The sequence below is a fragment of the Capricornis sumatraensis genome, chromosome 12 (assembly GCF_032405125.1).
Source record: "Capricornis sumatraensis isolate serow.1 chromosome 12, serow.2, whole genome shotgun sequence".
NCBI classification, from domain to species: Eukaryota; Metazoa; Chordata; class Mammalia; order Artiodactyla; family Bovidae; genus Capricornis; species Capricornis sumatraensis.
The window spans coordinates 85,839,187-85,854,937 of NC_091080.1; the positions used below are offsets into that span (position 1 = coordinate 85,839,187).

The 15,751-nt window shown below is 40.9% G+C and overlaps 1 protein-coding gene across 2 annotated transcripts in view; it reads right to left on the reverse strand.

Moving 5' to 3' along the window:
- The window catches only part of NALCN (sodium leak channel, non-selective), a 280,814-nt gene that overhangs the window by 152,021 nt on the left and 113,042 nt on the right, over positions 1-15,751 (reverse strand). For both annotated transcript variants that reach the window (XM_068984391.1, XM_068984390.1), the window contains 2 exons: positions 14,222-14,389; positions 5,737-5,928 (listed from right to left, as the gene is read on the reverse strand). In XM_068984391.1, coding sequence (XP_068840492.1) covers positions 5,737-5,928; positions 14,222-14,389 — 360 coding nt within the window. The remainder of the gene's footprint in view (positions 1-5,736; positions 5,929-14,221; positions 14,390-15,751) is intronic.

Here is a 15,751-nt window from a genome sequence, read left to right on the forward strand (position 1 = left end):
AGTCGGTTGGAGTCAATTTTCTACTACTGGGAGCCAAAGCATTCTGACAGAATTATGCTAACAGTGCTGATGGGAGAAGGGTGAGGGGCATGATGGAGGCTAAGGGGGTTCCCAGAGCTGTGGACAACAGTGAAGAAGGAATCTGCCCTGCTGAGCTGATAAGGCGTGGGAGGATCAGAGAGGTTTGCTTTGGTCCAGCATCATTATTCATCCTTCATTCAAACATCTATTCACCAGCTACCCTGTGGCAATGGTTGTGTGGAACATGGAGGATTTAAATGAGCAAGATGGACACCATCAGGATGGACTTCCCTGGTGGTCTAGTAGTTAAAACTCTGAGCTTCCACTGCAGGGACTGTGGGTTCGATTTCTGGTTGGGGAACTAAGATTTCACATGACTCACAGCATTAAAAAGAAAAAAAAAAAAAAGACAGACACCATCTCTGCCTTTGAAAGGGATGCTGGAGGAAATCCTGAAATCTGAGTCCAAAGAGGTAAGTGGGGCCAGAGATGAAAAGATACTGAAAACCCTATTAAAATGATTGTTATCTTGAGGGAAAGGAGGATCTTGAAGCACTTTAAATGGGGGAATGGCACGAGATAATTCATACCTGCTGCTGCTGCTGCTGCTAAGTCTCTTCAGCCGTGTCCGACTCTGTGCGACCCCATAGACGGCAGCCCACCAGGCTCCCCCGTCCCTGGGATCCTCCAGGCAAGAACACTGGAGTGGGTTGCCATTTCCTTCTCCAGTGCATGAAAGTGAAAAGTGAAAGTGAAGTCACTCAGTCGTGTCCGACTCTTAGCGACCCCATGGACTGCAGCCCACCAGGCTCCTCCATCCATGGGATTTTCCAGGCAAGAGTACTGGAGTGGGGTGCCATTGCCTTCTCCGAATTCATACCTAAGAAGGTGCAAATTTGCAGCTTTAATGCAAATGGAGAATGAGCTGCAGTGCTAGGCAAGGAGGCCCATGGGGCACTGGTGCAATAATGCTAATTCCTTTAGCATCCTTTCAGTTCAGGAAGCACTGGGTTTTCCGCGTGGGTGGAGCTGCATCAGAGGGTCAAGGCGCTGGGCAGTCACTGAGTTTGCCCAGGTTGCTGTTGTCTCACTGTCCCTCTGTCCCTCCAGGGCTCTCTTCCTGGGATTTGGACGGGAAACCAGCTTTCGTGTCCATGTCAGCTCCTCCTAGAGGCATCTCACGGCAGGTTGCTGGAGCCCAAGACACAGTCAGGTCCAGCCAAATCAGGGTTTGGTTTTACATCTAGTCCTGTTTCCCTGGAGAGACTATACCTGCCCTGGATGGCTGCGTCAAGGTCAACTTCCAGAAAACAGCCCCAATACTGATCTTTCAGGCACAAATGCTGGGTTTCCCTGGTAGCTTGGTCGGTAAAGAAACTGCAGTGCAGAAGACTGGGGTTCGATCCTTGGATGGGAAAGGTCCCCTGGAGAAGGAAATGTCAACCCACTCCATTATTCTTGCCTGGAGAGTTCCATGGACAGAGGAACCTGGTGGGCTACAGTCCATGGGGTCTCCCAGAGTTGGACACGGATGAAGTGACTTAGCACACACCTCAACACCCAACCATTGAGTACAGAGAGACACATCTCATGAGCAGGAAAGAAAGCAAGACCACAGAAATCAAGCATAGCTGGCTTGTGTTTATAACCATCTTTCTTGATCCCTTCCTATCAGGCAAGTGTCACCAGTGGATGGTGCTTTGACTTGGAATGATAATGACTGCTTTTTGTAATTGTAATACTGTTAACATTTCTTGTAAAATTTGATTAGGTTTCGGGGATTTAACTCTTAACTGCATCCATATGCAAGGAGAAAGCCAGTCCCTTCCTGTGTCAACACTGTCAGCTGCTGGAAAACTGATTAGGGGGCTCCCTAGTCACTGGCTGCTTTCATTAAGATGGTCACAGTAATCAGGCAGAGAAGCACAACTGAGTAATTGGGAGATCTGAAAGTGCAATGTTCCTTGATTACTATTATAGCTAGAGAAACAGAGCAAATCCCAAGGGATCTAAAGCAGCCTTGTTTTTAATATTGAGTAGCCTCTGTATTATGCCAATTTCAAATATATTACATAGGATGTCACTTTTTTTTTTTTCTAATGCTTTCTAAGCCCAGGGTTGGATTGTTTATATATAATTCAACACACACAATATGATGAGGAAAATATCATTTTTGCCAGTATTTTAAGATTTTTTGATGTGGACCATTTTTGAAGTTATTGAATTTGGCACAATACTGCTTCTGTTTTATTTTTTGACCACGTGGCATGTGGGATCTTAGCTGCCTGACCGAGGATCCAACCTACACCCTCTACATTGGAAGGCAAAGTCTTAGCCACTGGACCACCAGGGAAGTCCCATTTTGCCTATATTTTAGATGTAAAAAAAAAGTTTAAAGTATAATTTGTTTGGTGTCTTATGGGAACCCACTCTAGTATTCTCCCTGGAAAATCCCATGGACATAGGAGCCTAGAGGGCTATAGTCCATGGGGTCACAAAGAGTCAGATACAACAGAGTGACTGATCTCAACTAAAAAGTAATGGAGTGGGAAGTACAGACTCTTATCCAGGATGATTTCGTATGCAGGCCCACAGCTTTTATTTCCAATTTCAACATTCAAAACACTTTGAAAATATCCAAAGGTGTTTTGTTGTGTTTTGCTGGTAGCTCATTCAGTGGCAAAAGTCTGACCTGACCTACGACTTATTTATTGTATTATTTATAATAGATGCTTACTCCTCGGAAGGAAAGTTATGAACCACCTAGATAGCATATTTAAAAGCAGAGACATTACTTTGTCAACAAAGGTCCATCTAGTCAAGGCCATGGTTTTTCCAGTGGTCATGTATGGATGTGAGAGTTGGACTGTGAAGAAAGCTGAGCGCTGAAGAATTGATGCTTTTGAACTATGATGCTGGAGAAGACTCTTGAGAGTCCCTTGGACTGCAAGGAGATCCAACCAGTCCATCCTAAAGGAGACCAGTCCTGGGTGTTCATTGGAAGGACTGATGCTTAAGCTGAAACTCCAATACTTTGGCCACCTCATGTGAAGAGTTGACTCATTGGAAAAGACCATAATGCTGGGAAGGATTAGGGCCAGGACGAGAAGGGGATGACAGAGGATGAGATGGTTAGATGGCATCATTGACTCAATGGACATGGGTTTGGGTGGACTCCGGGAGTTGGTGATGGACAGGGAGGCCTGGCGTGCTGCAGTTCATGGGGTCACAAAGAGTCGGATATGACTGAGTGACTGAACTGAACTGAACTGATCCTTATTTGTCTGAAGGCTGATGTTTTGCTATAGAAATATTAACGCATTGGTTACGGGGGGGCTGACTGAGACAATTCTGGAGTGAGATATCACTCTTAAAACACCTGGAATATTCTGCACTCCAAAAAGAGGTTTGGGGTAAAGGATATAAAATTGGTCATGTGAAATGAGAAGAAAGGGTGAAAAGTGAAATAAATTATGAAATTAAGATAGGTCTGTGCAATAAACAAATACAGGCTGTTTCCACTTAGTACCCCCTTGCCCAGAACAATGGCTGACCCTTAGTCAGGCCTGAGGGATGGATGGTGAAGACAGATAACAAAGATGGCGGGCTGCTCTTTGTATTTACCCCATGAGGGGGCAACGAGGGGGCAGCCTAGGACAAGCTGGCCTTGATGACGACATTGTCATCTTTGCTTGCATCCCTCTGTCCCTGGAGGAAGAGCAGGCTTTCCTGTAGGGGAGTCTGGTTCCAGGCCAATCCTAAGCGGCCTGACCATGGGCAACGACCAGGCTTTGCCTGGAAGGTCCCTGCGGGAGGGAAGCTGCCCTGCCCCTCGGTCTCGGGCACAGCCCTGCACCACAGTCTCTGGAGGGAGTTTCAGGGAATGAGAGGCCCCCAGGCTGCCTGCTCAGGTCTCTGGCTTCCTGGCCTCTCCTCGGAGGGGCTTCTCATGGTGGTGTTCAGCACTTTTCCCCACCTTGACTTAGTATATTTTCACTCCCAGCCCTTCCTCTAGGCATGCCCCCCACCCTTACCCCCACTCCCTGGCCCATAAGAGGGCAGGAGCTTTGTTCAGGACTCCCAGGGAATGCCCAGGCCCCTCTCTCCCCTCCACACCAGGGCCGATCCACCAGCCCCTCACCCTGCCCTGCCCAGTGGGCAGAAGGGGACCCAGGCAGCCACGCCCGCTCCTAGCTGCCGCCTGCACTGGGGCAGTGAGTGAACCAAGGCTCGCCATGACGTTGGGCTCACTGTCCTCCAAGACCACCTCGACACCTGCCGGCTCAACACCTGCCTCAGGGCAATCCCAGTGCCGGGCCCTGCAGCTGCCTCTGGAAACCGCCTGCCGCCCTTCTCCTGACCTCGCGCCATCTTTGTTGCCCCCTCCTTGCGCTCTCTTATCAACATTTAATCACGATCATGCTTTCATCCACTTAAAAGTTCCTTGGCTTTATGTCCTCCTCTTGACATCGACTGTTCTTTCTCCTTTAAGTTCTGGAACAAGACATGGCTCACTTCAGACCTTCAGCACAAGCCCCGGAAAAAACACTGTTCTCTGCACTTCATCCGGCTTCATCCTGCTCTTCTTCACTAACCTCCTGTTCCACAGTCTTTCTGGATTTTTCCACCCCTGGCTGTGCACCTTCCCTCTGGGTTCCCAGTGTTTGCCTTTATCAAAGCCCGTCCTGCTTGATATTTGCTTAGTGATTACCTGCCTCTCTACTGGAATTCCTGAAGACTGGGAACTGAATTGCATTTATATCTCAGGATCACCAAGACTGCCTGGTTTTTGATAGACACTCAATAGATGCTTGGCGATGAGTAACACATTTAGTACAAGATTAAAAACAAAACAAAACAAAACAATAACCCAGAATTTATTAGTCTATCTCTTAAGATTAAAAAAAAACAACCCAGGCTATATTAGTCTATCCATTATGTTACAGATAACTTTACCCTTAGAGGTTTTTTTTTTTTTTTGGATGTATTATTTGTTGTTCTTATCCCAAGACAATTCTTCTCATATAACAGACCTTATTATTTCAGTTTATGGTGATAAACTTTGCCTTGGTCATTATATTTTTTTCATATTTCTAAATCTTCATGGAGTTAAATTTCAGGGTCCTTCTGATTAGGGACTGATTATTTTTTTTATTGATTGATTGGTTTTTAACTTTCTTTTCAACCTAAGTGAATCTTAATGAGAATATAGAGATATGAACTAGATGATCTTTTAAAGACAATTCAAATCTGAAGAGTTTATGAAATTTATATATTGAAAATCAAAAGTCTCTTCTAGATTATGCCTGACATAAAATATACATGAACTGTAAAACGAATTTAAAATGTTACCTCTCACAAACACATAAAGGCAAACTTCAAACATTTTAAAATTAATAATTTAAAAATTCTGCTATATTTTCATTTATAGGTACTAAGAACCCTATCATCCATCTTTATTGGTTTCTGCATCTCATTCTGTTAGATTGTTTCCAGAATTTTAGAATTGACACATAATCTGACAATGCTGAAAATGTGCTCAGACACCTGTATTCTGTAGAAGAGACCACTGTGAATATTAAAATTGAATTACTCCAAGTTATTAAAAAAGTCACTATTTTTTAAGCCTCGGCTAAAGTGAAATGACGTTGACGTTAAGCATTATTACTAAAATAAAAGTAACTGAATTACACTGACTGCATTTTTTGTTCTTACCCTTGGGAATGTCGTGAATCGATCCAGCTCTTCGACAAAGCAGAACATCTGCAGGCTAATCGCCGACATAACGATCAAGAGGCTGGCGGTAAACACAACCAGACTCCCTAGCTTTTTCCCAGGACCAAAGATCTTGTACACAAAGTCTTCTAATGCAGGTGAGATCTTAATAAGCCGAACGACCCGAAGAACCTGTTGTAGGAGAGAAAAACACACACACTCGACCGTTAATGCTGAATCTTAAATAAGTTCATAATAAAATCGCATTTTTTATAGCACTCTATAAAATCGCATTTTCCATCTGAGTATTTAGTGATGAAACACTTCAAGATCTAAGATATTAGCCTAGTTCAGTGCCTGCTGTACAATAAGAACTCAACAAATCCCAAAGGAATGAAGGCAGGAAAATGGTGAAAACTCACTGTTTTAACATATGCTGTGATAATTCAAAGTGGCATTAATTAACACTACTGTTGAAATAAAGCTGACAATTTTTCGTAATGTTCAAATACCAAAGAAAACATTAGTTCAATACTAGCTATATTCATTATCATAAAATAGCCCTTCCTAGGGATTACTGTACAGTCATAAAGCAATTTTAAAAATCTTTCCATCAGGGAGTCTTTATTCATGGCTAGACTGTTACTATAAGACCCATTCTATCCTTCCTTTAATTAACAGAACTTTCTGAATTGTAGCCTAGCAATTAGTTGCCCAGGGTTATAAGCTGCATTTTCTAGCCCCACTTACAAGCGTGGCTGGTGGATTAGGTTCAGACCTATGGAATGTGAGAGGAAGTAATTTTTACACCTTATTTTTTTCTTTAATATTTCAATTGTTTTTATTCTGAGCAGTTGGTACAAAATATAATGACATGTGTCTTATTCTGTATAGTTCACTCTGTAGAAGCTCTCAACCTCTGATCTGGTCTACTTTTACGGATTTAACAGACCCTTTCCGTTCAGTACAGACCCTTACATTCACTTTACTCTCCTATGTATTTCCTTCTTGCTCTCACTGGCAATTGAGTTTTGGCATGTGCATTTTTAGAATTCTTTGAGGAACTCCAGATTCAGAGATGCTGGGATGTAGACTGAGTATATGGTCAGACAAGGTGGATTAAATGGGAACTAAACAGGAACCATGAAATTAAATACATTTGGCCTGGACACTTGTTATACCCTCCTCTAGCTGGGCGATGAGAACTGGAGTTGCCCATTTGGGTCAGAAATAAAAGCTTCATATAAAAGGTGACAGCTTCAAACCAACCCAATAGGCTGGCTTTCTGGATGACCACAGGGAACAGGTGGCTTCCCTGGGGGCTCAGATGGTAAAGAATTCGCCTGCAATGTAGGAGACTTGGTTTTGATCCCCAGGTCAGAAAGATCCCCTCAGAGAAGGAAATGGCAGCCCATTCCATTATTCTTGCCTGGAGAATTCCATGGACAGAGGAGTTGAGTTGGCGCCGGGGGGAGGGGGGGGCGGGGGGGGGCGGGCGGGGGGGTGGATTTCAGTCCATGGGGTCACAAAGAGAAGGACACAACTGAATGACTTTCACTCACTCACCAACTGGAGAAAACACACATCAATCTTATCCAAGCCCTGTATTTTTAGAACTTCATTATTTTTTAGAACTTTTTAGAACCTGTGCTTAGCTGGTTATCTAAACACACGTTTACATGTTTCGAATATATATGCAAAAACTCCCACACGTAAGTAATTTTCTCATTCACTTAAAAAATACTATTATGTGCCAAACACAGTGGACAAATAAGATTCAATGGCTATTCCTATTACACACTGAGTGTTAATATAATACAAAGGCATAGCTCTTAAGGGTATAAGATTAAAAGCATAAAGTAGAATATAATTAAAAGTTGAAGTATAAAGTATGGAAAAGTAACATTTTTCTACAAGTCTAAGATGCCATTGATTTTTTTTTTTAATGTGCTATTAAGAAATTGAAAATGCTGCTGATTTAAGTATAACACATCACTGATTATAAGGCAGATCCCAGTTTGAAAGTGTTAGTCATTCAGTCGCATCTGACCCTTTGAGACCCCATGGACTGTAGCAGCCTGCCAGGCCCTTCTGTCCATGGAATTCTCCAGGCAAGAATAATGGCTTGGGTTACTGTTTCCTTCTCCAAGTGATCTTCCCTACCCGGGGATCGAACTGGGGTCTCCTGCCTTACAGGCAGAATCTTTACCGTCTGAGTCACCAGGGTAGACAGATTCCAGTTTAGAGATGTTAAAATAGAAAAACTGTGGTCTTGGTATAAATGAAAGATGATAATTGAAACAGTAGTTCAAGATGGTTCAATATCAATACGAACTTAAGGTATCTTTGAAGGCTTCTCAGGAGAAAACAGAATACGGTAAGGAAAAGGAAATGCTTTAAAAGCTTATATTAAAATTTTTACACAAATAAAAACATGAGTTTGGATCTTTTCCAGCAACCCTAGCTTGCTAATCCTTCTGATTTTCCTTTGGCAAATCATTTCTACTCTGCTCTTAATCTATGAGGCCCAGAAGGGACTCCCTGACCTCCACAATCCAAGCCTGGCCAGAGTATTCACAATGACCTCAGTCATCAGAACTTCTGTGGGGCCTAGAAGAAGTATCCTATATATTTAATCCCCAACTGGAATTACTATAAGAGCCATATAAATCCCGAGCTTCTAGGGACCTTCTTTGCCACCATATGGAGAAAGACAGCTTAAGCATTATACCAACAACACAGAAGAAAGGTGAGTGGAGACACGGACCGAGTCCCAGAGATACCATATTAACCTGTGAATTTGCCATCTCTGAAGTCACACTTATCTCCTACCACCAGATTCTGAATTAACAGGAACTACTGGTGGGCTATAGTCCATAGGATATCAGAGTCGAACATGACAGAAGCAACTTACCCTGCACATGTACTGATAGTGAATCTTATTCCTGTTGTCTGCAGAACATTGCAGCTGCATGTCTAATCAACTAATGGACAAATGTTCAAAGAAGTTGACAAAATGTAGATGTCATTCATATTCATTTAAAACACTTCCCAGGTGGCTTGGTGGTAAAGAATCTAACTCCTGCCAGTGCAGGGGACACAGGAGAAGTGGGTTTGAACCCTAGGTTGGGAAGATTCCCCTGGAGAAGGAAATGGCAACCCACTCCACTATTCTTGTCTGGGAAATCCCATGGACAGAGGAGTCTGGAGGGCTATAGTCTATGGGGTCGCAAAGAGTCAGACTTGACTGAGCGACTGAACACCCACCCACCACACAATACACACAAAAAGAGGAAAATTTATGTGAGAAATAATATTGTTCAAATTAAACATTTATACCACAGACAGGTTTAAGTTACCAATTTTTCCCACTATAATTTTTAACAAGGACTTTCAAACCAGAGCATATTACACTTGGGTCATTTTTGCAAATAACAAACAGCTTTATCATAAGAACTATTAAAAGTAACACTCGTATTAACATCCAGAATAATAATATGAAAAGTTTTACATATTTATCAGACTTATTTATTCTCAGACATAAATGATTCACTATCTAATCGTTAAACAGCTGAGTCCAGGAAAGTTCACAGGAACAATTTAACTGATCTATCACTCACAGAACCCTGTGTTTCCTCCACTTGAATTAAAATCATATTTGAAAGACTGCCTAAGCAATTCTGAATCGTGTCCCAAATTCTAATGAAAACAGCCTATGTACATCTGTGCGATTTTGATAAATTAATATTTCACTAGCTGGAAGAAATAGAACTTAACACAATTCCCGCACTGGTGATTTGATCCGCGTTTTCAGAGGGGGTAAGCCTGCATCGTGGCAAGGCAGAATCCTTATCGGTGACTCTAATTACGCCTTTCATTTATTTGAGGATAAGTCTGCTTTTCACTCTGTCTACCCAATAAAGCCTTTGGATTCTGTATTAAAACAGATACAAAATAAAGTACATCAGACATTCAAAGATAAGCACGGTAGGACATTCTGTGGTTGTTCTTAAAGCATATTTTCTTGGTCACATTTCTAAGTCTGTCATTAAAAGTCACTCTGCTGATTAATAGTGAGATACTGTAAAAGTTGGGCTTCCCAGGTGGCAAAGAATCTGCCTGTCAATGCAGAAGCCTGGCTGGCTACAGCCCATGGGGTTGCATAGAGTCGGACATGACTGGATGCACAGCCACGGCACGACTGTAAAAACTGCGTGGTTAAGAACATGAACTACTGGGGGGATTTCTCTGATGTTCCAGTGGTAAAAATTTCCCTTTGAATGTGGGTTTGATCCTTGGTCGGGGAGCAAAGATCCCATGAGCCCCACAGCCACAAAACAGAAACAATACAGTAACCAATTCAATAATGACTTTAAAAATGGTCCACATCAAAAAAAAAAAAGTCTTTAAAATAGAAGAATGTGAACTACGAGATTAAACCTCTTGGGAATGAGTTTCCACCAGTTGCTGGCTGTGTGGTCTTTGGTGAGTTACTCAGTCTCCAAGGAAGCAGTTTACACGTATATTCTCTATCTACCAAGAAACAAATGGAAACATGAACTTGGCAGGGTGTCTGCACACCCTAGGTGCACAAAAAGTACCAGCCAGTGTCCTCACTCTGCTATGTTAGAACCAGAGATGAAAGTAAAAGTGTTAGTCGCTCAGTCGGGTCCGACTCTTTGCAACTCGTGAACTACAGCCCGCCAGACTCCTCTCTCCATGGAATTCTCCAGGCAAGAAGCCTGGAGTGGGTTGCCATTCACTTCTCCTGAGGATCTTCCCGACCCAAGGATCAAACCTGGGTCTCTTGCACTGCAGGCAGATTCTTCACCATTATGTAAAGATTCTGCGACTTTCAGTGGGACAATGCTGCCTCTGTTCACTCCATCAAGCACACGTTCCCCTCAAGACAGGGGTCACGTGGTTCTCTCTACCTGGAATGTGTCCCCCACAGACCTTCTCAAGATTTGCTCTTTCTCTGCCCAAATGTCCCCTCTTGAAAGAGGGCTTCCTTGGACAAACTTAGCCAAAACAGCACCCTCACCCCACAGCTTCTCCTTTTCACCCCACTTGCTCCTTCTGAATCGCATTTCCAGCACTGCTATTCCCTTCATGAACTTGCATGTGAAATGCTTGCTGTCTAGAATGCCAGTTTCCCAAGGTGGGGATCTTCTCTGTCTTGCTCACCTCTCTCCCTCAAGTCTGGAACTGTGCCTGACACATAGGAGGTGTTTCGGAAATACCACTTGGATAAATAGACGGGTGATACTAACTCTCAGAGATAACTGATATAAGGGAGATGTTTTGCACACAGATATTGACGGCAGGAGGAGAAGGGGACAACAGAAGATGAGATGGTTGGATGGGATCACTGACTTGATGGACATGAGTTTGAGCAAGCTGTGGGAGTTGTTGATGGACAGGGAAGCCTGGCGTGCTGCAGTCCATGGGGTCATAAAGAGTTGGACATGACTGAGCAACTCAACTGAATATCAACTCTCAGAGATGACGGATAAAAAGGGAGACATTTTGCACTCAAATGTTGACTTTGTATAAATATGAAAAATGTGACATCCACTCCGGGAAGAACTGCTGCCAACATGATGAAGCAAGGTCAAGTGAGATGAGAAACAAGCCTGAAGACCAACCAGGGAGATCAAAGTCAGCCCATAAAGAACCAATCTGTTCAAGACAGTGGGTTCCCCATCTGTGAATCTGCAAAAATCCTGAGACATCTAAGCTTCTTGAGAGACTAAACGAGGCAGTGTCTAATGATCTCATTAGAAAAATATAAACTTGGCCATGGATACAGAGAGACGAATGAAAATCACTCAACTACTAACAAAAAATTAAGCTATTACAAATTATATAGGCATTAACATTGTTAACTTTGGGAAGTTCCTGGCGGTCCACTGGTTAGGACTCTGTGCACTCACTGTTGTGGGCTTTGGTTCAATCCCTAGTTGGGGAACTAAGATTCCACAAGCTTCATGGTATGGCCAGAAAAAAAAAATGCAAACTTCACTGGCCAGGCATTATGTGACCATATCTATAGCTATATGTCTCTCTCTCTCTCTCTGTATATATATATATACAATGATTATAGCCACGCATACCAATTTTAGATATTTTGTGTATAACAGACTAGAAGAAAAGAACCTAGAGATAGTGACTATTAACAATTTGTAATAATTTGGGTTATTTCTTTTCAGCCATTTTTTCATTTATAGGTGTTTTATAAACATATATAAACTACCTATGTTATTTATAGGCTGGATTTGTAGCTATACCTGTTATAGACTTTTATACTGTTTTATATGTAAATAAAACAATCATATCTTTAAGTTACTATATGAGCTCAGTCGCTTTAGTCGTGTCTGACTCTTTGTGACCCCATGGACTGTAGCCCTCCAGGCTCCTCTGTCAATGGGATTCTCCAGGCAAGAATGCTGGAGTGGGTTGCCATGCTCTTTTCCAAGGGATCTTCCTGACTGAGGGATTGAACCCATGTCTCTTATGTCTCCTGCACTGGAAGGTGGGTTCTTTACCACTGTTCATCATAATCATTTTTATGGTCAAATTTCCATATGGCTTACCAAGCTATTCCACATTTATCATTCAAACAGTTCCCATTTTTTCCTCTCACCAATAATCCTAGACTAAATATCTTTGTTTGCAAAACTTTGACCTATTTGTAGCATTTCAATGGAAAATTATCTGAGAGGAATGTGAATAATTTTAAAGCAAGCCCTGAATATATTTCATCTGGTATTCTTGCTGAAAGAGGCATCAATGTCTTTCTTAATTTGGTTAATTTAACAGGTTTATTAAAAAAGATATGTTTTAGCTTTAACTATGAGGCATATTTTCTGCAATTATGTACAATGATTCTCTAACATTAGGTACTAAATGTACATGTTGATTCTGTGAATCTAGACAGCAGTGCCCAAGAGCATATAATGATACATGCTTGGAAAGCATATTTTGTATCAAGAGTTTTAAATGTGTATGTCTCCTGCCCCAGCCATCTCACTTATGATAACCAAGCCTGAGGATATAACCCAACAAGTGACAAGGGATTTTCGCTCAAAGATGTTGATAGTACTGAAAGCTCAAACCATGATGCCCTCTGTGAGTTCAATATGCTTGGCTGTGATTACTGGAGACTCAGTTTTTTGTGTGTGTTTGTGGGGTATGTTTTTCATTTTTGTGAACTGTATTTTCATGTCCTTTCTTCTAGGTATCAGAAGTATTCAGTTTCAGGTTGCAATCTGGCAGTTGAAGTTAATATTGCTCTGAATATGACAGCTTCGGTACCACCAATAAACAAGTTCATCAGTGAAGTTGGAATGTATTTTCTTTCATCTAAGGAATCAGAATCTTCTTTCTCTGCATAGTTTTTAGAAATTCTCCTGCCATTTAATTCTCCAACTCTTGAAAATATCTATTAAGGAAACAATGCAACTTCTGATATTTACATGACAAATTATACAAATGACCAAATTTCGACTCACAAAATGACTATATTTGAGATTTTTAAAATTAGGATATCCCATATACATATATTTTGACCAAGTATTTAAAATATCACTCAGCACATGGTTATTGCTAACAAAGAACATAACATTAATACTCACTTTTGTTTACTGAACAGTTATGAAGTAATATGATTTAATATAATGCACTTAAAAACAATAGATACCCAGTTATTATTAAGTAAAAATTACAGATGTTATAATTTAATGATCACAAGGGAATTTATAGGCATTTTAAAATAATAAAGTATGACTATACTCTGTAAAGGTTAAGTTTTATTTTTTATTGTTTCAATTTCAAGTACCGTTGAGCAAACAAATTTAGGCTTATTAAGGAGGGAGGTCTACTCTTGGAATTAAAGTTGTATATAAAGTCATACATCAATTTCAAAATTTAATATGCATGCTCAGATTATAATCCTCATGTGAATATTAAACATGTGTGTCTATTGTACTGTGCTAACTTTTTATGAACTGTATGAAAAACACCCCCATTTATTACTATGAATTTTTATGAGTTTATAAACAGTAATTTTTAATTTATTTCTTGCCATGCCATGAGATATGTAGGATCCTAGTTTCCTGACCAGGGATTGAACCTGTGCTCCCTGCAGTGAAGTACAGAGTCCTAATCACTAGACTGCCAGGGAAGCCCATTATATTTGATTTACCTCATTTATTTTTGGTTATACCAGCACACATGAGATCTTAGTTCCCTGACCAGGAATCAAACCAGCGTCCCCTATATTGGAAGCTCAGCGTGTTAATCTCTGGACCACCAAGGAAGTCCCTACGACTTATGAATGTGCTATTTTTGGCATTTAAGGTGTCACTGAGCCCATCTCAAGTTTGTAGTTACTAAGGTTGTTGCAATATCTAGTTGTTAGAATGCATGTATATTCTCTGGAAAGAAAACAATTCTAAAGAAAAACAGGCATTATGTGTATTACCTGAAAGTATGTGAATTGGGAATGATAAAGGTCTGGATATGCATGAAGAGTGGTTCCAATTACGAGTAGCAGCTCGAATTTGTGGAGAGATGAGCTAATATATCCAGTGAATCCCAAACACCATATCTTCAGAAGTGCTTCCAAATCAAAAAGTACTGTAAAAGCCACCTAGAGGAAAAAAGAGTGAAATTAAAATCAACCCTCAATTTATTTCAAAATATGTCATGTGTTTGTTAGTGCATGAAGTTTCATCACTAGCATAAAAAAATGAGAAGACATGTTACATAAAAATCTAGAATGAAATTTTATTAAAAAGATGGTTTTAAAATATACCAACTAGAACATCACAGACCAAATGTATCTTCAGTGATCAGAGAAGCACGTAAAAGTATTAATTGTTTCTGAGAGGTATTATTTCATTAATTTCCTCTAAATTTTCAAGACCTGTACTTAGAGTACTTCTTTTTTTATTTTCCCCAGAAAAAACTGGTTGACCAGGCAACATGAGGTATCTTAAAATTTGGTACCCCTTTAAATCAACTTCCCGGTGGACATTTCCCAGACCTGAAAGTAAAGTGACTTTGAATTTCAGTCCCACGGTGGGCAGGCATGTGCTGACTGATTTTCAGTAAAGCATACTCTTTTTTCTATTCTTCTGGAGTTAGGATCATGACTGAAGTTTTCCTCATGATTTCCTTTTGATGGAGGGACATATTCCTTCTCTCACAGAGGTAAAGACCTCATGTGTCCTGATGCTATATAGCCCCGCCTTCTATCCAGGTTACAGCTCTTAGTAAGGCAGGTTCTAGGTGATAAGAACATGCAGACACCCTCAGGGCAGCTACTGGCTCTGGTGCCCCCTAGGAGTTCTGCATTCACATCAAAACACTTTTTTGACCTTGAGACTATTCCTCTAATTTTTGCATGTTCTGCTAAGCATTTTAAATGTTTTACTATTCCAGGTATTACTCTTAATAATTTCATAGATAATTTTCAGCCACTTCTGGGGACCACGTTCTATGTGTTTCCTAAAATCAATAAGCTATTTATTTTGTGTTTAAACAGGATCATATTTTCTATGATTAAAAAAAAAAATCTTGAACCTTCTTTGCCCCAGTCTGTAATCAACCATTTCTTCTGTAAGGGCATATTTTCTATGATTTTTAATAGGAAAATTTAGCCTTCTTACATTTAGCGTGCCAAAGGTATACCTAGTCTTATGTTTCTAGTTTACTGTGTGTCATTGATATTTATCTTTTAACTTTTTATTGTCTTTTCTGGCTTGGGAAAATCGTTGTTAATGTCTTTTTTCTTCCTTGTTTATTTAGACTCTATTTTTCTAATCTCCCAGTTTAAGGCTCGACTGTCATATATTAATCTATACCTTTTTATTACTGCATCCAAATTAAATAATTGCAAACTCCTCTCCTGCACAAAAGGGCTTGCTCACTCTTCCCTCACACCCTTCAGTTCAGTTCAGTTGCTCAGTTGTGTCTGACTCTTTTGAATCGTAGCTCGCCAGGCCTCCCT